Raw genomic sequence first — 26,190 nt, forward strand, 5'->3', positions numbered from 1 at the left:
AATGCAATGTTCCTTTCTCACCAAGGTCTCCCCGATGATCCCACCGGCTTCCTCACACTCGGATCAATATTCGGGCTCGGAGACCTTCCACCTTGGAGCCTTGCCCGCAGTCGCTCTTGTGCCGATCCAGTCCGCTCTTGGGACACGCGCGTAGAGGCCGTGGGCTGGTGCGACCCAAGTCGCTGGCTAGGTAGAGGTCGGGCTCCCTGGGGATGCAGACCACCTGACGGTCCGGGAGAGTGCGAGTGAGCTTGTGCGAGCGGTGGCGAAGGCGTAGAAACGGGACCCGGCGGCGCGGTGTTCATAGAAACAAGCGGGGGAGCATTGCCACCCCGGCCACGGCGGAGACTGGCTGTCTGCGCAGCTGCCGGTTTCGATGCACCGGAATCACCCCATAGATCGCCTAGACCTCCACCCCGGCTGTAGGCGGCGGTGGCGGGTGGCTGGCCATACCCTCCTTGGGGAAGCTGAGAGGTTGCCACGACACGGGTCGGCGCAGTTTGGGGTGTCTTGGGGTCCGGAGGCAGCCAGGGAGGGAAAGGACGTCCCTTTTCTATATAGTAGGCTCGGAGGGCATTGGAGATGTGCGAGCTGTCTTCGTTTTCGGGGTCATCTCCCTCGTCGCCTAGAGTAATGGCGCGGCGGAGGCTATTGAGCCGCGAGCCCAGGGCACTGGAGAGCGAGGTTGATGATCCAGTGAAGGACGAGAAGTAAGAGGTCATTTCGGGTGTTGAATTGTGTTGTTGGTGTGGATAAACAACGCGCGAGCGGTAGAGGACAGCTTCGATGTGGGGTGGAGATGATGCGGAGATGCAGCCCTGCAGAAGCCCAATGCAGGTGCGTGTAGAGTGTAGATTGGCACCGATCGAGCTTAAGCTCGACAGTTGTGTTGCAATTAGAGGTGATTAGACGCGCTTCCGACAAAACAACCGGCTTCTGTGGTCGTTGAAGAGTGGCGGTGCTGACGGGTGTGAAACAGGAGGCGGGTACCAGAACACGTGACCGTATACTTTGTTTCAGAAGAATCGAGCAGTTGAGTTGCGACAAGCGCATCGAATCACGGGAAAGACTACGGTGTTATGAAAAAATAAAAATGGAAACAACGAAAATGGTATCCTAGACCCGTATTGACAGATACATGTGGCAGTCGATGCAACAGCCGGGTATGATGCCCGATTACACAGAAAAATATAAAACTCGACCCAACGCCATGCAAGATCAGATAAACTTTTCCCAGACTCGGGGAGTCTATGCCATGACAAAGTCCCGACCAGTGTCTTCCTGCTCGTATTCGATCTCGGTGCGAGGGCCCTTGCCCTTCTGGGGTCCCTTCTTCCGAGGCTTGACCGGCGGCGCAGCGAGCTTCCGCTTGGTGCCAGGTTTGGGCTTCTGCTCATCCTCGCTTTGCTCGCTGTCGGAGTCACTGTCATCGTCGCTCTCGTCATCGTAGTCGCTGGAATCGGCCGATTCACCACCAAGCCAATCCTCAATATCCTCCAGATCCTCCTCATCATCGAGGTCACTAACATACTCAACTTCACCAACACCCTCCTCCTCATCCTCGATCTCCTCGCCGTCATCCAGATCCTCGTCGCGCTCACCATCACCAGCACGCTCCAGACCACGCATAACCTTCTTCCAAATCCCCTCCTCAACATTAAGCGGCCGATCACCGTACGCACCGCTGCGCAAACGCTCAATGAGCTCACGCTCAATAGCGCGCTCAACCTTAGCCGCAGACTCAGCCTTGCGCTCACGGGTCTCTTCACGACGGCGGATCTTAGGCGCCAGCTTGGGAACAATCTTCTCCCCAAGCCGGTCCTCCTCCTTGGCAATGTTCCTCATGCGGATGTTCACCTGCGTCAGGCGAGTAAGACGTTGCTTGCACTTGTGAACCAAAAATTTCGGCCAGTAGATGAGGCGGTCGTCTAGCATCTCCAGTGCCTTGGCGTAGTTCGACGGCAGGCGTATGCGCTCCCACCACTTGCTCGGCATGTGGGCTCGTTCAATGGTCTTCATGTACAGGTACATAGCGCCCGTCTCTGGGTCGGAGCGCACCGTCGCATACCGAGAGTTGGCGAGCGGGCAGGACTGCCGGTTGCACAGACCGCTGACGTTGTACTCATTGCGGCAGAAGTTTTGCCCCTTGGTGGTTCTGAGAGCGAGAAAAGATTTCGTTAGCGGAGTGTTCAGGTTTGCGGATCTGGCGACGGTCTCGAATTCTTCAAGATACAGGCAGGGAAACCGGGGGGGCTGGAAAATCAATTTAAGGGACTCACTTGAGTTTGTACGAGCAGAATTGCTGGTTAATAACTTGCCAGACGATTTCGTCCGACATGATGGGCAAAAATGAGAGGTGATGTTCGGTACTGGAGAACCGCTGCCCAGATGTTGATCGATGAAAAAAAAAGTGGCGGTCACGTGAATTGCTTATCGATAAGCGCGCCGTCAGTGGCCCGAAACTTCATCGATCTATACGCTTCGCCAATGGTTGCCAACATTATTCCCGTCGCTATGAATTATTTTGAATGGAAAGGGTATATGCATTTCATTTATCTTGCTAGTCTAGACGACATCTTCGTCATGACCAGCCCTCCATCTGGATCGGAGCCCCTTCCCACTCCGTCCCATTCATCATATGGCTGTGACCTAAATCGGAATCCTCACAAATCTCCTCCGCCCAACCCCATCCCATAGACTCCAATTCTCGGACGAAAAAGTCACGCTCCTCTTCCATTATAGACGGCCCTTCCGGTCCGCCCATAATGTCTTTGTACTGTCGCAGATGCCACCAATGCGTCAATCCGCGAAGAGCTTGCTCCAACGGCAGCGCCTCTTCCACCTCAGCATCAACATCGGAGCCCGCAAGCCAGTCGTCGCGCAACTCTGGTCGGCAATATAGGTAGATAGCGGTGATTACGCGCATGTTGCTCTGGCGCCATTTCCGGCCGCAGTAGGGCACCTGCGACTTGAATAACTTCAGGGTGTAGAAGCGGAGGTGAGGGTCAGGGATCTTGAGACCCTTGCGGAGAATGGTACTTGACTTGTACTGGACGAGAAGAAGGCAGCGGTGCGCTTTGTCGCGAGTGATCTTCTGCATGATGTGGAGGTAATTAATGGCGGAGAAAAAGTTTCGAAATGAGAAGGTGGTGATCGGCTCCTTCGGTAAAGGCGCGGTGGGATAGCCCAATTCATCAACCTCCGGGCGTGTCGGACCGCCTAGGCCATCGGTAACGCATTCTTCAGGTGAAAGTCGCACAGAGGTATTTCCTCTGGTTAAATTGGGGCGCTGTCGGGAGATTGGGGGTGGCACAGCCTCGTCTTCACTCTCAGTATCTCCGTCGGGATCTTCAAATTCAGCGTGGTGATCCGAATTCTCAGCGCAGAAATAGAAAAATCTGTCTAAAGTTAGCAAGCCATAATGTATGAAACAATGTGAAGATACTTACGACAAGTCTTCACGGTCGTTCTTTTGTGCCACAACCTGATCGACATCCTGATGAGCAAACATCTTAAGGATCAGAGGCAGATAGTTCGAGTCGAGCAGGAGCTGAGTCATATATTCGAATTTCAGAATATCTATCGCGGATTAGCAAAGCGTTCGTGATGTGAATACAAACAAAATGCAAACTTACGGGAACGTTTGAACCACTTCAACATAAGCAGCAAAGTTCCAGAAACGGCCTTGCCAGTGATCTCACGTAACCGGATATTATCGAGTTCGTCAATAGATGTATCAGGGAAGAAATCGGCTGAGCCATTCACACCGTGGCCGTTGCTGAATAAGTATGAGAATCTAGGTCGATTTGAGTGGGTGTTTGGGAGCCGTACCTCATGCTTTGAGAAGCAGATGTGTTCGCCTGATTGACCACAGCACTGACATTGGTCAAAATGATCTTCAAGAAAACGATCGTGATAGACTGCAGATGAGCCAAAGTATGAGCCTGCAAAAGTAATTTCGAATTAGTCATTGTAAATGAAGGGTAGTGGTGAAAACCGCACATAGAACGTTTCAACGGCATCAAGTCGTCTCTGGACATCTGGATCGTTCGTTTCCTTCTCCGCTGGTTTGGGCTGGGATGATTGTGTGCTGTCTGACAGGTCCAGCTGGTCCATCTCAAGAGACACATCATCGGGCACCAGTGACCCGGGTACGCGATAAGGCTGTTCAAAATTCCAGCCTCGGTCGTACTTCATGAAATTCTCGCGTTCACCCCAGAGTTGTTGCATCGCGCGAGTCATCTTGACGTGGGTTGAGAAAAGCTTGCCAGCCTCAATGATTGACGCCGGGACATCACTGCCCTCCCATCGCTTCCCAACCAGCACATCCTGGCGTTCAGTCGTGCCCTTTCCACCGATCCGATTGCTAGAATCGTCTAAAGGAGGATACATGAGTGGGAAGTTTTGATTAGTCTGGTAGTTCTGCTTCTTGCCAGCTTTTCCTCCAGGTCCGATGGGGGACGGAGGTGGAGATGGAGCCGGAGTGGCAATGTGAACAGCTTGATGAAGAATAGAGCCATTTCCACCAGCGATCGGGGGACCGACTCCGCAAAAGAGGCCACTGGACGAATTTGACCTTGTAGGGTGTTGCGGAAGAGGAGGTAGAATCGAGTTGTTCTCGAGTTCGAGGGGAACAATTGGGACAGGAGGATTGTAGGCGGGGTATTTTGAGGTAATCTCCTGGCGGAAGAGGTGATAGTCTAGAGGAGACGCAGTCAAAAATGGCGTCCGGCGGGTTGCAGAATCCTCTTGAGGAGGGAGACTTGGCTCGAGCACCTCTTTGGCCCTCCTCAATTCATCACTGCCACCAAAAACAAGGAGTAGTGACTTCCAAAGCAAAAGAATGATTCTGGTAAGAGGAATATTCGCGGACTCGTCCCATCTTAACCGGGCAATTATTTCAACAATGGTGACTAATAGACAAGTATTCGACTCGGCCAGCGCGTCACGAATCAAAATGCACTGAGGATTTTGAGCTTCTTGTCTTCGGCCAACCTCGATGCTAAAATAGAGCACAGTAAGGACCAAGTTGGCCTCGCGCTCGGGGGCTGCGATATCACCCGGGTTGAGTTTTTCAAACTCACTTCCATCTGAGTCGGGCCCTAATGGAGAGCGATTCTTGTCAAACAAATGGGACAACTTCTCGACCAAAAGTGGGATGCCAGAGCATTGCTGAAGAAGCAAGACGTTCTGCTCGATCCATGAAATCTGCAGCGACTTATACCGAGGAGTTTCTGCCGCTGTTCGCGGATCTGAACTCGTAGAGTAATCCGGTGCAGCGCGTCCTGCTGTAAGCCCCCACACGCCTGTGACAGCGTAGCAAATGTTCTCTAATGCCTCCAAGCGCGTCGAGGCTTCGGCATGTCGCACCTTGTCGAGGGATTGGTTCATAAATGTCCGACGAAGGTCGTCTTGTGCATCTATCCACGAGAGGTCACCAGGTTTGAAACCGTTTTGTTCACCAAAAGCGCTCCATTGGCGATCAAAGGTCGCTTTCATTCCCATTAACATAACGCGGTCGAATTCGTTGTATTGGAACCACTCCTCGATCTCTTCAGGGAACGGCTGCGCATCTGCATACTCAAATGCATATGCAGGCTGTTCCACTTTTGGCATCTCCTGCACCAACCTTCGGAGCTGTGCCAGGCTGAGCGAGTCCGGGGGTCGATCCGCATTCTGCTGAACGGGGGCGGGAGGAGGGGGTTGCAGCGGTGGAGGAGGTGCTGATCCCTCTCGGCGAAGCTCTGGTCGTTTCGGTACATTTACAGGCCGGTTCTCAGCAGAAGTCTCCGTCATGGGTGCGGCGGAGGAGGCCTGCTCTTGCCGCAGGCCCTCCGCAACCTCCTCCATCAATTGCTCATCAGGGACGGGCGAAATATCCGTTCCGGTCTGGTCAACTTCGTCGGCCTTGACTATGTGCTGCTCCGGAACAGCAGCATCGCTTGCTGAAGGTGGTGTTTCCATCCCGTTGGCCTTGCGGAAGCTCGTCGTTCGTACAAAAACACGGGAGTGTGGATCGCCAGAAGAGGGGTTATCACCTGGGGGTCAAAACGGGTGATATTAGGGGGAGGCGAGAGGAAAGAATTGAAGAGAAGAGAGTTGGATCGAATGTGGCCTCTTGCAACAGGACCATGTCGCAGCGAGCAACCTCGTCGAGTCGACGCAGCAATGCGGAGCTGCGGTGATATCGAGATAGCGGTCACGTGGGTCACGCGTCGCCGACTACCGAGAGAAAGTGGAAGCAAAATGGGTCTGAAGTTGCCAGAAACGCCTCTATATGATTGTCTGTTCTACATTCGGTATATCTGATAGCTGTTTGGAGATATCTCACTCCGATTTGCGCGCTTCACTGTGGCGCTGCTTCAGTTTCTGTGCTTCCCATCGTAGCCAGCCGGCCTCAGCCAAATCTTCACTAACCACCAAATCACGGACTCGAAGCAGACGCGCTACGGTCAGGTCCACAGCCCAATCGATCCAGCCCGAGTTTCGTAGCAGGCTGGTGAGCACAAACCAACCGCAGGCGAACACGAAACCGGCCCCACAACCTGCTAGCACCTGTCTGGGAGTGTGGTAATTCAAGTAAATACGACTCGCCGCGACACCGACCGCAGTAGCACAGAGGCCCACTGTAACGGCCGCTCGAAGGAGAAAACCGCAGTAGGGATAGGGGCCCGCGTAAGCCGGGGTGTGTCGAAAGGCCAGGAACAGGGTGAGGTAGACAGCGAAGAACGTCATAAACTGGGCATGGGAGGACGGCATGCCGTAGCCTTTGCCAAACATTTCTGTAGGGTAACGGTCAGAATGCATATGCACGCGTCGACACGCTCAACTCAGTTGACACTCACCTCTCGGTCGCTCCTCCTTTATGAGCCGCTTGAGCGCGAAGTTCAATGCCTCACAGGCCAGTTGGCCCGCAAACATCAAGATGACCTCCATCTCCCTCGATGCCCATACTAGGGTCGCATAGGAGACACATAGTGCCTGTGGCAGCAGGGCGAGCCACGCCGACAATAAGGACAGGGGATCCTCGGGATTCTGGGCAGCAAGTCAGTTTGATCTATTTTGGGGCCAAAACACGGTAGACAAAGGACGCACATAATGGACATGTGTCAAGGACAACGAGGCCAGTGGAGTGTCACCCATGGTGGTGCAGGCAGCTCCAGCTTTGCAGCTCGGGGTAAACACGAGAAACACGGTAAAAGGAAGGAGGCGAACGATAAGAGATAGCGGGAACATGCAGGCGGGGAAGGCGAATCTCGATGACACGAAAAATTCATCAGGCACCAAAAGGGCCTCCCACTTTCTTTTGTTTCTCTTTTTCTTCTCTTCCGCATTGCGCTCTTGTGCCCTTTTATCACTACCGTTTCACTTCGCCCCAAACCATGACGCAGTCCCTGTCTTCCTATACTCCCCTCTTGTTACATCATTCAATAGACCCCTCTCCCACTCAGTGGACTCGGTTGACCCAACCACGAATAGTCCGCACGCGAGTACCGTGATCCTGATCCGTGGCTTTCAGGTACCAGGGTATCGCAAGTTGAATTGTCTCCTGCAGCACACGTTTGTGCCCGACCCGATACTCTCCACCTATAACCAGTGCGCGAGCCTTCTGCGACGGCCATGAGCGCCGGATTATAAGACGTGCAGAGGCCGATATATTGCGGTTTATAACATTCAGGAAGCTCAGAAATCTCTGTGCCTGAATCGCGAATACCGAACTCCGAAATGGCCGACCTCGAGTCGTCCGAAGACGACCGCTCTGTGGAATTGTCCTCCATCGCCGCTATCTACCCGGAGATCAGAGTCGAGCCCGACACCCCATATAAAGCCGCCCTAGACCTTCCCATTGCTCTGCCATCGCCGACCCATGTCTGCTTCCAGCAATCACCCGATGTTGGCCTCTCCGCCGCCTTGACGCCCCCCACCTCTGTGGATGGATCGAAGGCCGATCTCGGTCTGGCTCCTACCCGAGATGTCCATGTAGTATCACATTTGCCTCCTCTCAGTCTAGAGATCGAATTGCCGGACGGATACCCGTCAGAGAAACCCCCAGTCGTTCAGCTGAGCACCACTCCGCCGTGGTTACCAGCTACCGTTCTCGTGAAGCTCTCCGATGATTGTCGACGGCTATGGGAGGAATGCGGGAAGGATATGGTAGTATATACATATATCGATCATCTTCAACAACTCGCCGAATCAGCCTTTGGGATTCAGGACTCCTCCGACGGCGAGCTATGCCTGTCACGAGATCTGAAGGTCGCCCTATTGGACTTTAACAGCAAGACGGAACGGGAGAAGTTTGAACAGGAGACATTTGAGTGCGGTGTATGTTTGGAGCCGAAAAAGGGTATCAACTGCTATCGACTACTGCGCTGCTCCCACGTCTTCTGTATTCCTTGCCTACAAGACTTCTACAACACTTGCATCACCGAGGGTGACGTTGAGGGTGTCAGATGTCTTGCTCCAGACTGCGAAAAAAATCAGAACCCAAAACGTGCCCCCGGGGCCGACACCGATATACCGCGCCGCAAGAAACGTGACCGAACACTGGGACCCAGCGAGCTTCTGCAGATTCCATTGACTCCAGAGACAGTGCAAAGATATGTCTTCCTGAAGCGCAAAAAGAAGATCGAGGCCGACAAGACGACGGTATACTGTCCACGAGAGTGGTGCCAAGGTGCAGCCCGATCAAAAAGACACCCGAAACCAACGGATCCAATGGCAGACGATGCCGATGCATCTGACGAGGAAGAAGGGGTTGCATTCGATCCCCTTGGTGAGGATGGTCAGCTGCCTCCCATGGCCGAGCGGGTAGCCATCTGCGAGGACTGCAATTACGCCTTCTGCTGCGTCTGCAAAAAAGGCTGGCACGGCGAGCTAGTTTATTGCTCCCCAAGGCGCCAAGCCGAGCAGACAGTAGAAGAGAAAGCAACCGAGGCCTACCTGCAACAGTATACATCCCCATGCCCAACTTGCAATGTCCGTTGCCAGAAACGCATGGGCTGCAACCATATGCGCTGTACCAAGTGCGAAACCCACTTTTGCTATCTCTGCTCCTCTTGGCTATCCGCAGACAACCCATACCAACATTTCAACAACGACAGCAGCCAGTGTTATAACCGACTATGGGATATGGAAGGCGGAGATGGTCTCGATCCCGAAGGCGCCGAAGCTCTACACAGAATCCCAGAAGCACTACTGGTATTCGATGATGAGGACGAAATCCCGGACGCAGAGAGCGACGTTGATAGCGACGGCAATGTTGACGAACCTGATTGGGACATTGACTTTAGCGACAATGAGGATGACCACTACCCCTTCAACCATCCTCCTCCCCCTGCACCAGTCCCACCCCGTGCCCCTGGCGCAGCTAGAGGCGGTGGCGCGAACAACCGGGATCGCGATGCCGCCGCTCGTGCAGCAGCAGCAGAGCGCCAGGCCCAAGCACGCGCCATGGCCGAAGTGCGCAACCGTAACCGCCCTGTACAGCGACCTGAGCTTGGCCGAGATGAGGCACAGGTTGCTGCCGCACGAGACCGACATGCTGCACTACAGCGGTTCTTGTTCATGGCCCAGAATGACATGGAAGACGAGTGGGATAGTGATGAGTTGGAAGATGATTTCTGAACTCGGGTGTTGCAATATAAAGCCTGGTTCCCTTGCTCTTTGATGTTAACGAGAAATGATTCCCTATGAAGTTGATGTCTGCATGTGCCTAATTCCCTCTTTAGCTTTTTTGTTTTATTTTCTCTTTCTGCATCGCTTGAGCGGTTTACTTTCTAATTAGCTTTAGACTTACACAACACTGCATTGGATACGAGTATCATTTATTTCCTAGTCCGTATACTAATCTGCCCTAATCTGTATCTAATTCAGTCGACGGGCTACCCTAAGTAGGAATAATGTCATTTTTTTCAGATTGGATCTCGCGAATAGATTTGTATGCACCCTTCTATACGCATTGATTTTTAACTCTGCTACTTATGAACAAGCCCCTCTATGTTTTTCCCCTCGCATTCGCGTTATTTTCTGCTCAAAAATATCTACTGTGGCTGATACAGTATATCGGTTTACTTTCATAGATCACACTCTCCAATGGCTATCGGAAGACGAACAATCCAATGACGACCTCGAGTTACCCGATGACAGTGTAGGCCAAAATATACGACGCGCTTTTGTCCCGATAAAGGAGCTCTGTATGTAGTATGGACTTCCATCTAAAACACTCCCTACACTGACTTCTTTTCTGGAACGTCCCTGTCTTGATTTGCATGGTTGACGAGGCAGCGACCAAGTTAAAGAAATCTAATGATTAGCGGCAAAGACGAAAAGACGGCTTGTTGGACGCATTCTCTTCCTACTTGGTCAAAGCCAAGAGCTGTCGTGGCTCATATTCTTTGAAGGCATTTCCATTTTCGATGACTGGAATGATTAAATGCTCAATCCAGATCTCGAAACTTGGTGCTCTAATCATAACACAAATTACCTACATAGGCAAATGCAATATTCATACAAGGCTCTGGCGTTTCAACACGGCACGAAGCCCTAGATCGCATGCCCGCATGCGGACACTCATATTGATTTCTCGGGCCCGCTCCAAAATTTACGCTGTCTCTTTGGCCTTCCAGTCGTGCCAGAACTCGTAGCTCATTACTGTGTGGTCACAGAACAATAAGAGCAGCCTGTAATGGCGTGACGGATGCCAGCCGTGCCAGTCCTCTTGGGGCCGGTAGGCGCGGAAGGCCTCTGCGTGGAGTTCCGGGAGCGTATGAGTTTTGGGGCCCTCTTCCTCTGACATTTTGTCGGACATGGTGCCAGGTTCGGACTTGTCAGAGTCAGAGGGGCTGTCGGAGTCCCCGAATGGGTTCCCGAACGGATTGAAATCTGCAGATGGGGCGGCTGCAGAGTGAGTAGTTGGATTCTGATTGGGGCTAGATGGTCTGGATGAAAAGTGAGAGGATGAGTCGTTACTTTCGTCTTGGTCGAGGATACGGTAGTTGAATTCGAGCCAGTCGTCAGGGTCGACGCCCCGGGGGATATGAGGGACGTCTTGCGGGATCTCGAAGCCCGGCACGGGGCTGACGGCGAGGCCAAGGAGGGGGACTTCGGGACGTTCGTTTTTCTGCTCTTGAGTGAAAAAGGGGACGATCCAATCCAGTCGGAAGCTGAAGCCGACCTCTTCTTGCCAGGTGAGTGAGATGATGGCTACGCGGCCTTTCTGAGAGGCTGCCACGACAAGTCCGAGCTCGGGAATGGATTTCACCATGTTGAAACGATCAAAGTGGATACTGATGTCGAAAGACCGGAATGCCTGGAATAGGGCGTTCCTGCAAATCAGGTGATATTCGGAGTCCATCGGGTAAGGAGCAAGGCTGATGGTGCGCTCGGAAAAGTGGATGACGGGGAAGAAGTCAGGGAACTGAGCTACGGTATTCGAGTGTCAGCTTATTTTCCCCCTCTGAAATGGCCCTCAAGTATTTTTTGGAAATGGGCCGCAAGTAAGATCTTACGATGCACAGGCTTGTTGTGTAGGCCGTCGAAAGTGGTCACCAAATTCCTCCCGAAGCCCGGGAACACGTATGGAGTAACCCGGAAGTGCGGGTTTTCTTCTTCGAAGAGGCTGACCAGAGGGTTTACCGAGCGTGTCCTTGAAGTTGGACTGAACCAAGAGTTTGCGTACTCTGAACCAGCCGAAGAGTTAGTAGAGGCTCGTAGAGAACCTTGTCCCACGCCAGTAGATGAGCGAGATCGGTTCTCAAGTATGCACTCTTCGGAGAAGACGAGATCATCCGGGAGACAGTCGTTTATGACAGGCTCAGGCAGATTGTATGTTCCCTCAACGAGCTGGGTCGCATCAGTGACTTCTTCGATTGCTTTCGACACATCTAGTAATGTCCGTGATGCAACTTCCTCCGTCATTGGTTGGCATCCACATGCTTCAACTCTCCGCTTGTGATGTTTGAATATTCGTGGGTCCAGAGGTAGCACTGCCCAGCCTCTCTGCGGTGGATTATTCGAGGGGTCACCGGGAGAGTACACTCGAGAGGGCCATAAGTCGTCCCACAACCGCCATATAATAACCCTATTACTAATGTCGGTGCTCACCATCCATATGCCATTAGCATCAAGGTCGAAGTTGGCAAATGAAACACAAGGAATATTATCGAAATGACCTCTATAGGTCAACCGCAAGTTGCGGGATCGGTGGTTGTGGGGCATAAGCTCCCGAAGCGCTCGCAACTGTTTTCGGTTGTTGATAGAGACCCAGGTCTGGTCTGATAACAGGCCGCGATCTTGAGAAATTTGGGGTTGAGAGGATTGTGGTTTTTTGTCTTCATTCATAGCAGCGTCCACCAGTGCGAATGCATACACTGTAATCTGGCCTGTGTTGGAGCTGACGGCAATCAGGCGGGCGAACTTGTGAGTAGCTAGACCCCAGGCACTCATGCCTACATCTTCTGTGAAAAAGGGGCTCACTTGAGTTCCATCAAAGGGCCGTTCAAGTTTCTCTTCCTTGCAACGGGCCAGGGCTGAGTAGATCACCTCCACGTGGTAGCCGCATACATTGCCGGAATCTGTGACCAACAGGAGAATCTCGTCGCGCCCTAGGTCATCCACAAGGATCGCATTGATTGTGTGCGGATTGGATCGGTCGATATAGCCATCTGCAGATGGCGACTTCATTACAGGGTTGATAATCATTTCTGGTTGAGATCCTAACAGTGCAAAGGGACCCGACGGCACCCAGACATTGATGTCGCTTCCGGATGCCACAAAAAGCAGATTGCGCCTCTGCGAAGCAGCCGCCTGAAGACTGGTCAGCTAGATACATACAAGCGGAGCCTCAAGGTCTCCCACCAGATTGGACCTCCATGTCGCGACGCGCGGTCGGTGGAAGTCTTTGTTTCTTAAGAAATAATCAGCAAGGTCCTATTTATACTGTTGGTTCACGTGTCACATACGCAGGGAACTGTCAAGATTAGTTCAAGATGCTCGCGTGAGATATTTGGGATAACCCATGAACAGATGAACTCACTCTGTCTTTCACTGTTTCCACATGGAGAGCTTGAATCTGGGGCCGAAGGGGAGCGCAGTAATCAATACCAGGAAGATCAGGAGAAAACAATTCGCTCTCGTCACTTTCCGACTCCATCCTCAAGCTAGGGTAGCTTGTCGCTAGATGGGGACAAAGTAGAGTAGGAGTTCGGCTACCGGTGTTAGGAGTGGGCGAAGGGGAAAAGGGAAGGAGGCGAAGTTATTATTTTCATTGCCGGGGACCGCATCGAAGCAGGACAAAACAAAAACGCAGCATATGAGGACATCATCAGACTAAGACACGGAGAGACATTATCGGTGACGGCGGGGATGTGGAGCTCTCGATGAAATGCACCCCTTCACCGCCTTCCGTGCTTTATCGCCGGCCTTCATCTTTGACGCATTTCGGCTTCACCTCAGCATGGATCTTGTCGCTGGCGTACGCAAAGAAGGCAGCCGGTGAGTCTCCTGTTTTCATATCTCGTCCTGAATCATATTGACTGACGTTTTTTCTTAGTGGTGGCCGCACGGAGTTCAAATGGTCCGACGTCAAGGACTCGTCCCATCGCGAGAACTATCTCGGCCACTCGCTGATGGCCCCGGTAGGACGATGGCAGCAAGGAAAGGATCTCTCGTGGTACGCCAAAGGCGACGAAGATGACGCAGAGGCGCAAGCTCTCAAGCAGCGCGAAGAGATCCAGCGAGTCAAGGATGCCGAAGAAGAAGCCATGGCCATCGCCCTAGGCCTACCTCTCCCTGCAAAGGCGGAGACAAATGCCAACCTGATTCCCTTGGGAGTCAAGGACACAACGAAAGCGGATGAGGACATTTCGAGTGCTAAGGATACGAAGAGGGATGGGCGCTCAAGCCGGAGGCACGGGCGTGATCGTAGTCGCAGTCCTCGCCGAGAGAGACAGGATCGCAGTGACGACCGAGGCCGGGATAGAGAGAGCAGGCATCGCCGACATGATGATGATCGGGATCGGGACAGGGACCGCCATCACCGAAGCCACCACCACCGCTCACGGGACCGAGATCACCGACGGAGACGATCTAAATCGCGTGACCCCGACGAGTGGCGACCTTCTATGGACAAGGGGAACAACGAGCGCAGAGACGACAAGCGGAGGCACGACGACCGCCGAGGTGGCGAACGCAGTCATCGTCGGCCCGACCGCACCGACTCACCAAGTGAGCGCCGGCGAGATCCTGAACGTCGCAGAGACCGAGAAGACCACGACCGCCGGCATTGAATTACGACCGTTGATATGAACCTACGAAGCATTCTTGCTTAAACGCGTGATTAATTTGCACACAAACACACACAAACACCATCGCTTCAAATCTATGCGACTGTCTAATTTACATTCAACCTAACCTACAGCTCGTCGTGACCAGTGCTAGCCCCCTTAGGCAGGTCCGGCATGGACATCATGTTCACAACCATACTGGTCCAGCCGGTAAAGTGCTGCGTCCGCTGCCCGTTGCCCGAATCGGGGTTGTACTGTTCCCAAGCGAAGCCGGTTTTCTTCCATTCCCGGAACACGTTTTCGACCAAATTCTTGCGCAGCTTGGAGTACATTTCACGGGCCTGTTCCTGGTGTGGACCGGGAACAATTGCGGTGTCCTAAAGAGAAAGTTAGCTTGAGAAACGAGAAATAGCTGGACAAACTTACATAAAGGTTTTTTAACACCAAATAGTTGATGTTCATCCAAACGGGGCTTCTCCAGTAGTTCTCCTCAGTGCCGTAGTACTCGTCCTTCTTACTCAGACTTCGAATTCCGTAGTCACTCCACAGCTCCTCGGGGTCATTGATCAGGTCCAGCACGGGCTTGAGCCTCGGGCTGTCAGGTCCAAGCAAGCCGGTCAGGAAGGGGAAGAGGGAGATGTATCCCTTGTGACAAACATGGACGCTTTCCTCGAACTCATCGATCGTAGCATCGCAGAATGTCTGCTCCTTCTCGCTCCAGTGCAGGTCATCAATGTTGCGCATAATGGCAGTTTCGTAGTAGGCAAACTCCTCCATATCTTCTTCCTCGCCCAGATACTGCGCAATACGACGCATAGCGCGGCTCATCATGCCCATCCAGCTAATAAGATCAACATGCAGCTCGCCGGGGTGCGGCGGCTGGGCTCTAGGGTAGTCATCGATACCGGATGTCAAAATGTGCTGGACTGAGCGTCCACGCCAGCGGTAGCCTTCCTTGGTAGAGAATGCTTCGCGATCGTACGACTTAATGTCGCCACGTTGGGTGTTCCGATACCAGAAATAGTGTCTCTTCATAAGTGGGTAGAACGAACGGAGGTATGCTTCGGAGAGTTCAGGGTTCCGCAGGGTAGCAGTACGAAGGCTCTCGGCCACATCATTGTTGTCCAGGGATTCGAACTGCGTGCTCTTGTTGCTCTTCGCTTTATCCACGAAAGCTTCCAATGCCATAAACAGGGTAGGTGGGTTGGCGTAGTGCGGGTACTGAACGGTGAACTCGGGTGGCACTTTGCTGCGAGCTTCCATTCCGAGAATTTGCTCGCGAGCAATCCAGCCATCTTCGTCCATCAGATGGAACCAGCTCTTGATAATTTCGAGTCTAGAAGAATTAGTATTCAAAAGACCTATAAAAGAGAGTGTTTGGGAACATACGCAAGGTCAGAGTCGTATTCCATCACGGGCATCAGGTGGAAACCCTCATCCCAGAGGAAGCCTCTCGGGAAGAATGGCCGTGAAGGAACGCAGGTGAAAAGATCCTTGGGGGATCCAATGACTGGCTTAGCCGCAGCTCGAGCCTCGGCTGTCTCTTCCCAGAAACCTTCGTTCTCCTCCTCGTATGCGGGAGAAGCAGACCGGTCCACGACATCATCACCATGGAAGAAACCAATGCCACCAATCAGGTTTGAAAGCATGGCCTTGGAGAACTCCAAGTACTTTGTAGAATCAAATGGAGCCTGGGGTGCCAGGACCTGCTTGAATCGCTCAGAGAAAGACAAGGAGGAAGCTTCTAGCTCCTTGGTCAGTGTCTCCGAGGTCATCGGCTTGGGAGCGGAGCCAGAAGAGAAGAGCACATCAAACTCAAAAGCACCCGTGAAGACCTTCTGAACAATGTGGACATTGCCATCGCCGGGCGCGTGCTTAATGGTGAACAGCTGTGCCGGCGGCGGCGGGTCATCAGTTCCAAATTCCTTGATAGTGTTGTCAACTTCGCCCTTCATCTGGGTGAACAGGATTCCCTTGGCCTGCCAAAGTTGCTGCTGCGCCATCATCGCACTAGACACAATACCGTGGCCCAATGGCTTTTCATCATAACTCGGGTGATCATGTTTGAAGTACTCATTGCTGTCCGGACCGTCGGTGACATCAATGGAGAAATCCCCGAGTTCAGAAGAGTAACCCGTGAATCGCACATCACCCTCGACGGGCGCGTCTTCCGACACAGTCTTAGGGTCAACACCCAGCTGGCCCAGACCCTCAAGCGTTGTATAGAAGATCATCGAGATCGGCTGGTCAGGGCTACCGTCTTCGCGAGGGGTACCCTTCACCCGGAAGCCCCAACTACCACCATGCTGGCCCCCAGGTACCTTGATAAAATCGATCGTCAGGTCCAGTGTGTTCCCGGCATCATGAATAGTCTGGTGTCCACCCTTCCGAACGTCGTATTCGTCCCAGCCATATCCAGCCATGCCTTCATTCTGTTCGCAGGTGTGCCTAAAGTCTTTAACCCCAATATCAGCAACTATCCTAATTCGAGGACTCGGGGGAATCGGAGCATACTTTGCTGTGCGGTCGCGAAATCATCAACCTTCGCCCACATCAAGCCAGCAGACAAGCTGTTAGCGATGCGAGGGCGCACGCCGAAGTAGAGGTTGGGCTTGTAGGGGCCCCATAGCAGCGACTCGTTATTAGCGCGCGCGGCCTCTTTAATCAAGATGGATGCATCGTAGGGATCCTGGCTTGCAAAGATCCCAATCGCATACAGAAGCGATGTAAGTAGAACGGAGATCCTGAGATGATGCATCATTGCTTCGCATCACTCAATTGTCGACATTGGAGAGTTTCAAAGTCCAGAGCGGAGCTTGCTGTTCTCTCCGCAATTACGTGGCCCGAGCTCCCCGCTTGGGATTCCGCCCGAGCGGCGTCAGGTCAAACTATACACGAAATTGCAACCTTGTGCAACGTACATGCTAATGTATGATCTCTTGTATATTTATTTTAAATTTACAGCTGTGTGCGTGGATCCAGTGATCCAATCTTCGCACTCTTGGCCTTGCCATCAAACACAAATTCGCTCATGAGCTTTCCAGTCCCAGGGCCGTTCTGAATGCCCCAGCAGGTGTGGCCAGAAGCAAGATAGAGTCCCTTATCATGTGTCAGGCCCACTAGGGGACCTCCAGGACCAGTGCAGTTGGGGAGATAGCAAGCCTGTCGGGTGGTCACTTGGCCATCACGCAGCCTATCCGAGACACTGCCCACCTGATCAATGATATCCTGAATACGCTCGGGATCTACCTCGACTTCGGCAGATGTCTTGGGTAACGGGACCTCTTTGTCTCCTTCACCGCATGCATAAACAGTGTCGTCGGGGCGCGCGTAGATCTCCGGCGCGGCCACTGTCGCCCGTGACTTCTTCGCGGGGTCGAAATTGGCTGGAATCTCGATGTTCGTGAACAAAGCATATGCACTGACTGGTATTGTCGGTTTAATTATAACGCTGTGGGCACGCATAGCAGAAATCGGTGCTTCGGGGAGAACAGCCCGGGTCCATGGACCGGCAGCAACGATCACATCGGTAGCAGGAATGGTGCGCGATTCACCCGAGGCTTTATCGGTGTACGTAACCGACTCAACCTGGCCATTAGGACGAGCGATATCTGTAACCTGCCCCAAAATGATCTCCGCACCTTTTTCTTGAGCCAGCTTGGCCATCGATGTAGTAAAGAGATACGGGTGGACTTGGGCAGTCTCACCGGGCCCGCTCATGCTCTCGTAGGCTCGAATAAGGTCGGGCTCAATCCAATCCAGATCCTGCGGGATTCTAGCAGACTTCAGCTTCGAAACCGCAGCCGCACTACGCTTCTGCAGCGATTCTCCGCTCTCTTTCTTTTCGGTCTTCTCGGTCATGGCGCGGCCTTTGACGACGACCTGGCCACAGTTGGTCTCTCTGTAACCCCACCGGTTCTTTCCATCGTGTTCCTTTGCAAGTTCTGCGTGCAGAGCAAAGCTAAGGTCCACGATGTTGCTTGGATAAGCCCATTGCGCGAGAAGTCCGCCCGCCTTGCCTGATGCCCGGCCTGCAATGTCGGAGGCTTCGAGAATAGTGATATTATGGCGGGATGGGTCGAAAAAGGGGTGTCTTGTAAGATAGTATGCTGAGCAGCATCCAATGATTCCACCACCTATGGAAGCTGGTTAGTATGGTGGCGTGGGGTATCAAAATCGCAAACGGTCTGCGCTTACCAATAACAACAATTTCACGGCGATCTCCTGCGGCCGACATCTTTCTTATCGGCGCAATCTTGGGAGCTAGTGATCGTAATGAAGCCACGTTGGGGGAGTGTTGAAAAGAGCAACTGGGAGAACCGGTGTTGGTCAAAAGCAGGCTACGTCACTTCCGTTGGGGTATGCCCAGTCATGCGCGGCTCTTTACATCAGCTACAAGAAGATATCTACAGGTTCCTGAAATGAGTTCCGGAGTAAAATAGCATATGTCTAGATTTCTCAGGCTATCAATGAACATGTGGCAATAAAATAACAGACTTTGCCGTAAAATTTTGATCTTCAAAAAACCGGGATACCATGCTCCACGAATGCAAGTTGTGCTGGGAATAAAAAGCAGTTTAAAAAAGTAAATCTCCCTCCGACCTTGGAAAACAGAAATGAGTAGCGGAGTAACCCAAGAGAGGTTAGAGAATTAGGACCGCGACGGACTGAGTGGTCTGTTGAAACCACCCGTGCGGTTCATGTACTGGCGGTACTCGCTCTTCTTCTCCTTCCGTACACCGTAGATATCGTTTCCAGGCACCTTGGAGTTCTTGGTGGTTCGGAATCTGCTGAATCCCATGCTTCTCCGCATCATCTCGTCCATCTCGTCTTCGTCCGCATCTTCCTTGAAGTCCACATCCATCTCTTGCTTGTAGTGACCAGGACCCGACGCGCCATTGGCGCCTCGCCCGTCGTCTCGGGCTCGAGGATCTCTGCGCTCAGAGCGGCGATCTCCTTTGTATCCTCGCGAGGGTGGTGATCGTGATCGGGAAATCTTGGTGCCGTTACGCGCGGGAGATCGCGAACGTGAGCGGTCGCGAAGTTTCTCGCCTTTAGGTGGGTACCCTGTAGATTTAATTATGGTCAGAGATGCTATTCTTTGTCCAAGGATTGCCGTGGCTTGTAGCTTACCTCGCCTGTCATGACCACGTCCTCTGCTGTCCCTGCCCCCACGACCGTCTCGGTCCCTCCGGTCTCGGTCATTGTCACGAGGATCTCGAGACCAGCTCCTTTCTTGCTTTATATCTTTCCGATCGCGGGAGCGCGAGCGGTATCGACGATCGTCACGGGGGGCGTCGCGTCGGTCGTCTCTGGGAGGTGGTGGGCGTCTGCGGTCGAGATCCGACTCTGGCTCCGCAGAGCGAGCATTTGAATCATTCATATCCCACATTGCGCTACTGTCGACACGCCGAGCGCGTTTGGCTGGAGGTTCCGCCATGGCGATTGCCCAAGGCGAAAGCTGCTTCGCGCGAGTGGTAGGATGTGCTGAGGTGAGATGAAGGGAATGGGTTCGTTCACTTATGTCGGAAATGAAAAATGTCCGATGAATTAGAGAGGAATGCAATAGCGCATTGCCAGCCGAAATTAAGCCGAGGGGGTATCAAGTTGTCGCAACGGGGAACCGGCCAGCGCTGCTGGAAGAGAAGTTTATTACGGCGATCAGAAAAGACCTTTCGCGCAGTTTGATATTGCCCGGTGCCACCGCCGCTTTGGGCTGGTAGACAAAGATGATACAAAGATGATTTTATTTTTTTTGGTGGTTTTTACTATTGATTGGGCGTCTCATTTGTGCCAACTTCACAGAGACTAACACTGCTCTGCGAATAACCAAAATTGACTGAAGCACAATCTAGCCTCACTGGTGGTCTGTCTGGGTTATGATAGATTTCCAGTGGTCAAATATTTCAGCATGGTTCTCACATACAGACTTGATCAATTCATATGCATCACTTCCAATAATGAGTCTTCCTGGAAGATTCTTCCCTTGAGCAACCCCAGTTCCAAGGATAATATCCACCATCACCTTTGCCCCCTTGTGCACATCCCCAGGTTGAGTCTGGTCAAGTTGTCCAATCTGAGATTCTTTTGTACGAATTTTGGATCCTTCATAGTCCTTGATGCGACGAGAAGGCCCTTTCATGTTCTTTGAGCCAAGAAGATCTGAGCGGAAGGCTCCGGGCTCAAGGGCGCTGACTTGAATTCCAAATTCTGCAACTTCATCCCGAAGTGCTTCCGCATATATTGATAATGCTGCTTTAGATGCAGCATAGGTCCCCAGTGCTGCAGAGCCAACCCAAGCAGCCATTGAGGAAACGAACACTATACTTCCCGATCGGTGGGAACGCATGGATGGAAGAACTGCGCGAGCAAGGTTCAAAGGCCCAAAGACATTCGTCCTGAAAACACTCTCGTCTTCCTCAATCCTTCCGAGACCTAGCTTAGTATCAAAATTGCGAATTCAACTGCCGAAATTACTTACTTCGTTTCTTCTACCCCTCCTGTGTGAACAAAACCGGCATTGCTCAGCAGGACATCAATTCGACCATAGACCCCGAGCGCTCCCTGCACAAACCCATTTATTTCATCCACAGGTGCAGTGACATCCAGTGCGAACGTCTGTGCTCCCGCATCGGCTAATGCTGCGATGCTTTGAATATTTCGTGCTGTTGCGATGACCTTCTCGCCTCTCCCCAGAAGCTCACGAGCAAATGCGTCTCCAAAGCCGGACGAGCAGCCAGTGATGAGCCACACCCGTGGTGCCATGCTGCTGCTTTGTGGAAAGTTGGTAATCAATTCGCGAAATTGTGATCTTCTTTTCTTCTTTAATATACTTCGAGTTTAAGTAGGCCCCTGTTGACGGGTCGGGAGCTGCGGAACCTAAGTAGTAAACGAGATGACGTCTTTATCTCCGGTGGATTTATCCTAACACCGCCCCTTTTACCTGATTGCAGTCATGAGCAAAAAGGGGCGACACCCTACTGAACACTGATCTACGCACCCCACTGAGATCTCAGTAGGGCCCTACTTATCTGAGTTCTGGTAAAAGGGGCGGTGTTAGTACCAATCCCCTATCTCCGGTAGGCCAAAGTCTGGCTTAACTGCAACTATAATTCCGAGAGGCTGACAGGTAGAAAGCCAAACCTCCTTTAAAGAAAGACTATCAAAAGCTATACGAGGGAATCACTAAAGAAAGTTTAAATTTCTAGCTTTCAGCCTCTGGCCTTTTGAAATCATGATAGTTCTATCATGACGAATGTAATATAAGGCTTTGATATCAAGACTTCGTATCCCACAACATAGCGCATGAATGCGAATTCTAGTCGAAAACCAATATCATACATCAATCAATAATTGTTATTGGACTGAAAATCAATGAGTGCCTTTGTATCGCACCATTACCCATGAACGGTTGGAAGTCATTCATGGTCACATATCATTTGAACAGTGTAAACGCCAGATGTGGAGTATCGGGTGGATGACAAGGCATATCCTAGCTTCATGGAGTTACCGGACCTGGAAACGGCGTATTTGCACCAACAATGACTCAACCGATGCGAAGGGGGCAATTGGCGGGTTAGAGGGGAAAGCGCCGTGTAGATGCCACCCTGCCAGTCGACGAGGGTGCCAAAGCAGTCAAAGGTTAGGCAAGAAAAGGCGCTTAGCGGACGTGGTTGCGCCATTGTTTTGTTTTTTGTCTATAGACACCGAGTTATACTGATACGTCTCCCTACATGTGTAGCTTTATACGGCTGGAGGTGCTAGCTCATGATGAAACTAAGCTTAAGTCTCACGTAATGCATCATATTCTCGAGAAAAGACAAAAAGAGATGATCACAAAATTAACATCATTAACCGACGGCCGCAATAACACCCATTGCCGCCATATTGGAGTCCCGCTTCTTCTGCCCCAGGCTCAATGCGGTTACGACCGTAATGATCGCCCATTCCCTACCCAGCTCCTTCGTTGCCCCAGTGCCGGTGAACTCGAAGCGTCCAGAAAGCTTCGGTGACATAAGATCAACCGTGTAAACAGCGACGACCTCTTCAGCTTCTGAATACGGACCATTCAAGCGAACAAGCTCCCACCCAGAGCCCCGGCCGCCCAAGTTCTTAACCTCTTGCCCACGAGAGCGGCGCCATTCGAAGGTTTCCGTGGTGCCGCGGACACCAATAGGTAGACTAAAGGTGAAAGCCGACCCAAGAGCAGACTTGCCAATCATCTGGACGTCGCCGCTGGGCAGAGAAACGTCGATTATCTTGCCTTTGAGGACTGAACTGCCTAAAATAGACGAGTCGACTGATGGCCCTTCGTGTAAGGCGACCTTTGCGTGAAACCATCCAGTATACCCAACTGAGATGGCGTTGAGGCGATCGGACTTCTGCCGACTGATGTAGAAGACCGAATGTGAGACGCGACTTTTATCGCAGTAAATTTTAAAGGCGATCGGGAGGGAAATACAGGGGTGCTGATGATTGCTACCCCGATCTATGTCCGACAACGCTCCCTCGGAGTCCGTAAACTTTGGTTTTTCCAGAGTAGTCATGATGAAGAACTCGGTTTGATTTCTTCCAGGGCTTGCCCGCTGAAAGAGATACGGGCAATATGCGGTATGCTCAACCATCTTTATACCCTAGTCTGCTGGGCGGAGTAATGACGTATGGGTGGCTGTGGAGGGGCTCAGCGATCTGCGACATGCCATATCATCAAAATCGAGCTTTTTAGATCTTTGAATTTTCATAAGGTCAATTGCCATAAACGGGGATCGAGGTAGGAGTGGATGAGAGTTTTACGTAACTATGCAGCGTCTCCAACTTCCCGTCATCAACGCACTAAAGAGTGAGAGGTCAACCTGAATTCGAAAACTACTGTGACAACCGTGCATTATCTTCTAATTTGCTCTGCTCGCTTATCACTTATCACAATCGACATCCGATAAACAAGTTTTGCGGATGAGCTGGATGTTCTTAGACAGAAAATATATTCCAGTCTACCGAGCATGGATTCAACTAAAAAGTTTACGATATGAGACGTGTGATATTCATAAAGTCAAAAACGTTCTTAAGCTTATAAAAGACACCAGGATCCTTACAAAGCCTCGAGAAAGTAAGTTGAAACATAAATAGGAAAAAAAACCAACGGAACGAGAGATCCAAAAGGACCAAAAGATAAACAGATAACAAGACAGGAAGACAACATTCCCAGAAAATCTGTTCTCTTAATGCCTGAGTCGGCGAATCTTCCAATACTTACTTAATCGGTGGAATGGAAGAGATGCCAGCGACAGAAAGGAAGATTTCCAGTGTGGCGGAAGTCCACGATCCACTGCTCCGTCTTCTCCTCTGCCATTTTAAACAAACTATCCGCAATACCGCCAGTGATAGGCCCTGAAATAGGGGCCGCAATGTTGAGCGAAATTACTAGACAATGTCGGTTACTACCGCGCGCGGGCGAGGTCATAATGGTACCCTGGTGGCTTTTGACAAGGGCCAATACTTTCTGGAGCAGACCAAGATCGCACAACGTGTTGTCATTGCATGAGAGCCAGACGTTACAGTAATAAGTTGCCATATTTATTGCTCTGAGGATTTTGATATGATGAACAAAGGGGTAGTGTCTGAGGATTGGAGAGAGTAGCGGTCGAAGAGATAGAATGCGGAGTGTACAGGCAGTGGGACTACGAAAAGAAGGACTCGAGGCAACTTAAGAATCTTCGGAGGTATGATGGATGCGACGATTTGCCTTGTTTGAACAGCTTTGTGTGCGGGACAGAATGTCTAAAACCTTGGCCTCTTGTTCTATTTTAATCCCCAAAGATTGAAAGAAAAGCAAAGCTATGTGGTGAGCATATTTTTCTCATTGGCGCTTTGGAGATTTAAATTAGTTCCGCGCCGTGAGATTGAGAAGGAATGTTCTCATTGATGTTTCCCTCCCTCAAAGCTGTATAAGGTGCTTTGATAGGTCCTTACCAACCTACTCTAAGTTAGATACCCAGCGGTCTTTCCATAGTCACCGGAGGCTAGAATAAAGAAGAGTGACAGAGAGTGAGCCGAGACAGAACTGGCTGTTGCTCAGGGGATTGCGCTTCACAGAAGTCAGTCTCATCAATTTGCTTGACAAAGGCCTTTCGAAAACTTCTATTCATTCAGGTTTCACATACGACCTCATTCTATTGTTAGCGGCAGTCCACCATCCCATACAATGGTCATTACAAAAAAATCGCCAGATGATGCTTCATAGAGCCCTGAGCATGACAAAATAGTACTCGCAAAGCAAATCATCTTTCAAACCAAACGTAGAAAGCGGGACTTTGTAACCATAGTGATGAGACTCGGATCTACCAAGAATACCATAATGGCAGACCAGCCAATGAAGCTTCAAGCACATCACGGATCCAAGGGCCACAGCTGACTTCAAAATAAACCTTCAATCAAAATGGATTGCCAATGCAAACATCGCGAAAATCCGCAGCAATGCAGTCCACGGGCCGACCCGTCGAGCCTCAACTGTAAATTCGACCGCGAAATTTTTGCAGCGGCGCCCCTCGACCCCACTTCAACTATTTTGCTACCACACGCACCCCAGATCCTAGCACCATGGCCCCCGTCAATTTGTCTCATCGGCGGACACATAATTTGCTCTTGATCTCGAAACTACTGAGTTTGCGAGACACGGCCTCGCCACTCACGCTCCTCCAGGACTCGTTGGAGCAGCCCGCCACACCCCTCATCAGGGAGTACATCCGTCGCGCAAAGGCAAGTTCATGTAACTCTGTAGATCAGTTGGTCACGATTGCAATATTTTAAGACCCTTCGATGCTGGGGTGGCTATACTGACTCGCTGCACAGCTCTCCAAAGTCCATGTTACTCTGATTGGACTCGAAACACTGAAGCAACCCGATGGAGTCGATGCTTTCGTGTCTGCCTGCCGCAAGAGCCCGACAGATATTGTTAAAGAAGTAGCAGCAGTATACCCATCCTCTGCATCAGCTGGCCCGTCAAAACGTGAGTATTTTTGCGCTTCCTCGTACGCTTGCTCATGCTCACGAATCCCATAGGACGCCTCATCATCATTGATGCCATCAACCCTCTAATTAGCTCAAAGAGAGTCGATGCTGGATTCCATTTGCCTTCTTTCCTCGGGTCACTCATAGCCCCGACCAGCCCGACAGCCAAGGCTGATTCATCGCTGGTCGTCAATTATCACCAAGATGTCCCCGGCCTCCCTCAGCAGAACCCCTACTCGCCATCGCCACTGTCTATGCTCACGTATCTCGCGACTAGTGTGATTACTCTCCACTCGTTCTCCCATATTCTGGCGCGGAAGGCCGCCCGTGACCGCAGCCTTGTTGCACCCGTTTTCGGGCTCGAGGAAGAGCAAGAGGGCGTTCTTCTTGGCCGGCTCGATAAACTGCGTGGCACTAATGCCGCCGAGGGGATCGTTCTCGAGTTAGAGCACAGACGCAAGAGTGGACGTGGCGTTTTGGAGTGGTATATTCTCCCTCCTGCTTCGCGATTCTCGCCGCAACAGGTAAAAGAGGTCGTCACTCTCTTGGATGATAATGTCCTTTACAACCCGCCCATGGAGCCGGATACGAATGCTGATGACGAGGAACCCAAGTCAACATTCGAGCTGGGTCTCACGGAGAGACAAAGGCGTGAAAGGGAGGGGGGTCGTCCTGCCCTACTTTGATGCGCAGCAGGGCAATGGTCCCGGCGAAGGTGGGCGAATCCTCTACGACATGGGCGAGGAAGACGATTTCGACGAAGAGGAAGACGAGATCTAGGCTTGTCTACAGCCGACTCTACAATATCTCGACTATTGTGCAGGTTGCATACGTTTCTGCATTCTAGATTGGTGGATTGTATCCTGCAATCACCAGGAGGTATTAACTATGCATACAT

General features: G+C 51.7%; 13 protein-coding genes across 13 annotated transcripts; 3 read left to right on the forward strand and 10 right to left on the reverse strand.

Moving 5' to 3' along the window:
* Nucleotides 1–17: 17 nt before the first annotated feature.
* Nucleotides 18–722, reverse strand: N7498_004767 (uncharacterized protein; the record flags this gene model as incomplete). The annotated part of the gene is made up of 1 exon (XM_058451829.1): nucleotides 18–722. The coding sequence occupies one exon, from the start codon at nucleotides 720–722 to the stop codon at nucleotides 18–20; it is 705 nt and encodes a 234-aa protein (XP_058308367.1).
* Nucleotides 723–1,248: 526 nt separating this feature from the next.
* On the reverse strand, nucleotides 1,249–2,338 carry N7498_004768 (ribosome biosynthesis protein MAK16; the record flags this gene model as incomplete). The annotated part of the gene is made up of 2 exons (XM_058451830.1): nucleotides 1,249–2,155; nucleotides 2,280–2,338. The coding sequence occupies 2 exons, from the start codon at nucleotides 2,336–2,338 to the stop codon at nucleotides 1,249–1,251; spliced, it is 966 nt and encodes a 321-aa protein (XP_058308368.1).
* A 243-nt stretch (nucleotides 2,339–2,581) lies between these two features.
* Nucleotides 2,582–5,964, reverse strand: N7498_004769 (FAR11/STRIP family protein; the record flags this gene model as incomplete). The annotated part of the gene is made up of 5 exons (XM_058451831.1): nucleotides 2,582–3,398; nucleotides 3,450–3,579; nucleotides 3,636–3,778; nucleotides 3,832–3,944; nucleotides 4,003–5,964. The coding sequence occupies 5 exons, from the start codon at nucleotides 5,962–5,964 to the stop codon at nucleotides 2,582–2,584; spliced, it is 3,165 nt and encodes a 1,054-aa protein (XP_058308369.1).
* Nucleotides 5,965–6,327: 363 nt separating this feature from the next.
* Nucleotides 6,328–7,143, reverse strand: N7498_004770 (phosphatase PAP2 family protein; the record flags this gene model as incomplete). The annotated part of the gene is made up of 3 exons (XM_058451832.1): nucleotides 6,328–6,782; nucleotides 6,846–7,035; nucleotides 7,096–7,143. The coding sequence occupies 3 exons, from the start codon at nucleotides 7,141–7,143 to the stop codon at nucleotides 6,328–6,330; spliced, it is 693 nt and encodes a 230-aa protein (XP_058308370.1).
* A 582-nt stretch (nucleotides 7,144–7,725) lies between these two features.
* Nucleotides 7,726–9,627, forward strand: N7498_004771 (RBR-type E3 ubiquitin transferase; the record flags this gene model as incomplete). The annotated part of the gene is made up of 1 exon (XM_058451833.1): nucleotides 7,726–9,627. One exon carries the CDS (start codon nucleotides 7,726–7,728, stop codon nucleotides 9,625–9,627), a length of 1,902 nt encoding a protein of 633 aa, XP_058308371.1.
* A 976-nt stretch (nucleotides 9,628–10,603) lies between these two features.
* N7498_004772 (uncharacterized protein) lies at nucleotides 10,604–13,153 on the reverse strand (the record flags this gene model as incomplete). The annotated part of the gene is made up of 5 exons (XM_058451834.1): nucleotides 10,604–11,424; nucleotides 11,511–12,807; nucleotides 12,859–12,907; nucleotides 12,963–12,970; nucleotides 13,037–13,153. 5 exons carry the CDS (start codon nucleotides 13,151–13,153, stop codon nucleotides 10,604–10,606), a joined length of 2,292 nt encoding a protein of 763 aa, XP_058308372.1.
* Nucleotides 13,154–13,456: 303 nt separating this feature from the next.
* N7498_004773 (MMtag domain-containing protein) lies at nucleotides 13,457–14,288 on the forward strand (the record flags this gene model as incomplete). Its single annotated transcript, XM_058451835.1, has 2 exons — nucleotides 13,457–13,494; nucleotides 13,553–14,288. 2 exons carry the CDS (start codon nucleotides 13,457–13,459, stop codon nucleotides 14,286–14,288), a joined length of 774 nt encoding a protein of 257 aa, XP_058308373.1.
* A 125-nt stretch (nucleotides 14,289–14,413) lies between these two features.
* On the reverse strand, nucleotides 14,414–17,046 carry cwh41 (mannosyl-oligosaccharide glucosidase; the record flags this gene model as incomplete). Its single annotated transcript, XM_058451836.1, has 4 exons — nucleotides 14,414–14,662; nucleotides 14,712–15,621; nucleotides 15,675–16,740; nucleotides 16,800–17,046. The coding sequence occupies 4 exons, from the start codon at nucleotides 17,044–17,046 to the stop codon at nucleotides 14,414–14,416; spliced, it is 2,472 nt and encodes an 823-aa protein (XP_058308374.1).
* Nucleotides 17,047–17,243: 197 nt separating this feature from the next.
* On the reverse strand, nucleotides 17,244–18,522 carry N7498_004775 (FAD-dependent oxidoreductase; the record flags this gene model as incomplete). The annotated part of the gene is made up of 2 exons (XM_058451837.1): nucleotides 17,244–18,421; nucleotides 18,483–18,522. 2 exons carry the CDS (start codon nucleotides 18,520–18,522, stop codon nucleotides 17,244–17,246), a joined length of 1,218 nt encoding a protein of 405 aa, XP_058308375.1.
* Nucleotides 18,523–18,936: 414 nt separating this feature from the next.
* N7498_004776 (SNUT3/LISCH7 family protein) lies at nucleotides 18,937–19,725 on the reverse strand (the record flags this gene model as incomplete). The annotated part of the gene is made up of 2 exons (XM_058451838.1): nucleotides 18,937–19,352; nucleotides 19,419–19,725. The coding sequence occupies 2 exons, from the start codon at nucleotides 19,723–19,725 to the stop codon at nucleotides 18,937–18,939; spliced, it is 723 nt and encodes a 240-aa protein (XP_058308376.1).
* Nucleotides 19,726–20,142: 417 nt separating this feature from the next.
* N7498_004777 (SDR family oxidoreductase) lies at nucleotides 20,143–21,050 on the reverse strand (the record flags this gene model as incomplete). The annotated part of the gene is made up of 2 exons (XM_058451839.1): nucleotides 20,143–20,710; nucleotides 20,767–21,050. 2 exons carry the CDS (start codon nucleotides 21,048–21,050, stop codon nucleotides 20,143–20,145), a joined length of 852 nt encoding a protein of 283 aa, XP_058308377.1.
* Nucleotides 21,051–22,135: 1,085 nt separating this feature from the next.
* Nucleotides 22,136–22,831, reverse strand: N7498_004778 (uncharacterized protein; the record flags this gene model as incomplete). Its single annotated transcript, XM_058451840.1, has 1 exon — nucleotides 22,136–22,831. One exon carries the CDS (start codon nucleotides 22,829–22,831, stop codon nucleotides 22,136–22,138), a length of 696 nt encoding a protein of 231 aa, XP_058308378.1.
* Nucleotides 22,832–24,881: 2,050 nt separating this feature from the next.
* On the forward strand, nucleotides 24,882–25,978 carry N7498_004779 (Elongator subunit IKI1; the record flags this gene model as incomplete). The annotated part of the gene is made up of 3 exons (XM_058451841.1): nucleotides 24,882–25,070; nucleotides 25,134–25,290; nucleotides 25,344–25,978. 3 exons carry the CDS (start codon nucleotides 24,882–24,884, stop codon nucleotides 25,976–25,978), a joined length of 981 nt encoding a protein of 326 aa, XP_058308379.1.
* Between the last annotated feature and the right edge of the window lie 212 nt (nucleotides 25,979–26,190).

Source organism: Penicillium cinerascens (assembly GCF_028974065.1).
Source record: "Penicillium cinerascens strain IBT 15544 chromosome Unknown contig_5_segment0_segment0, whole genome shotgun sequence".
In the NCBI taxonomy this organism is placed as follows: domain Eukaryota; kingdom Fungi; phylum Ascomycota; class Eurotiomycetes; order Eurotiales; family Aspergillaceae; genus Penicillium; species Penicillium cinerascens.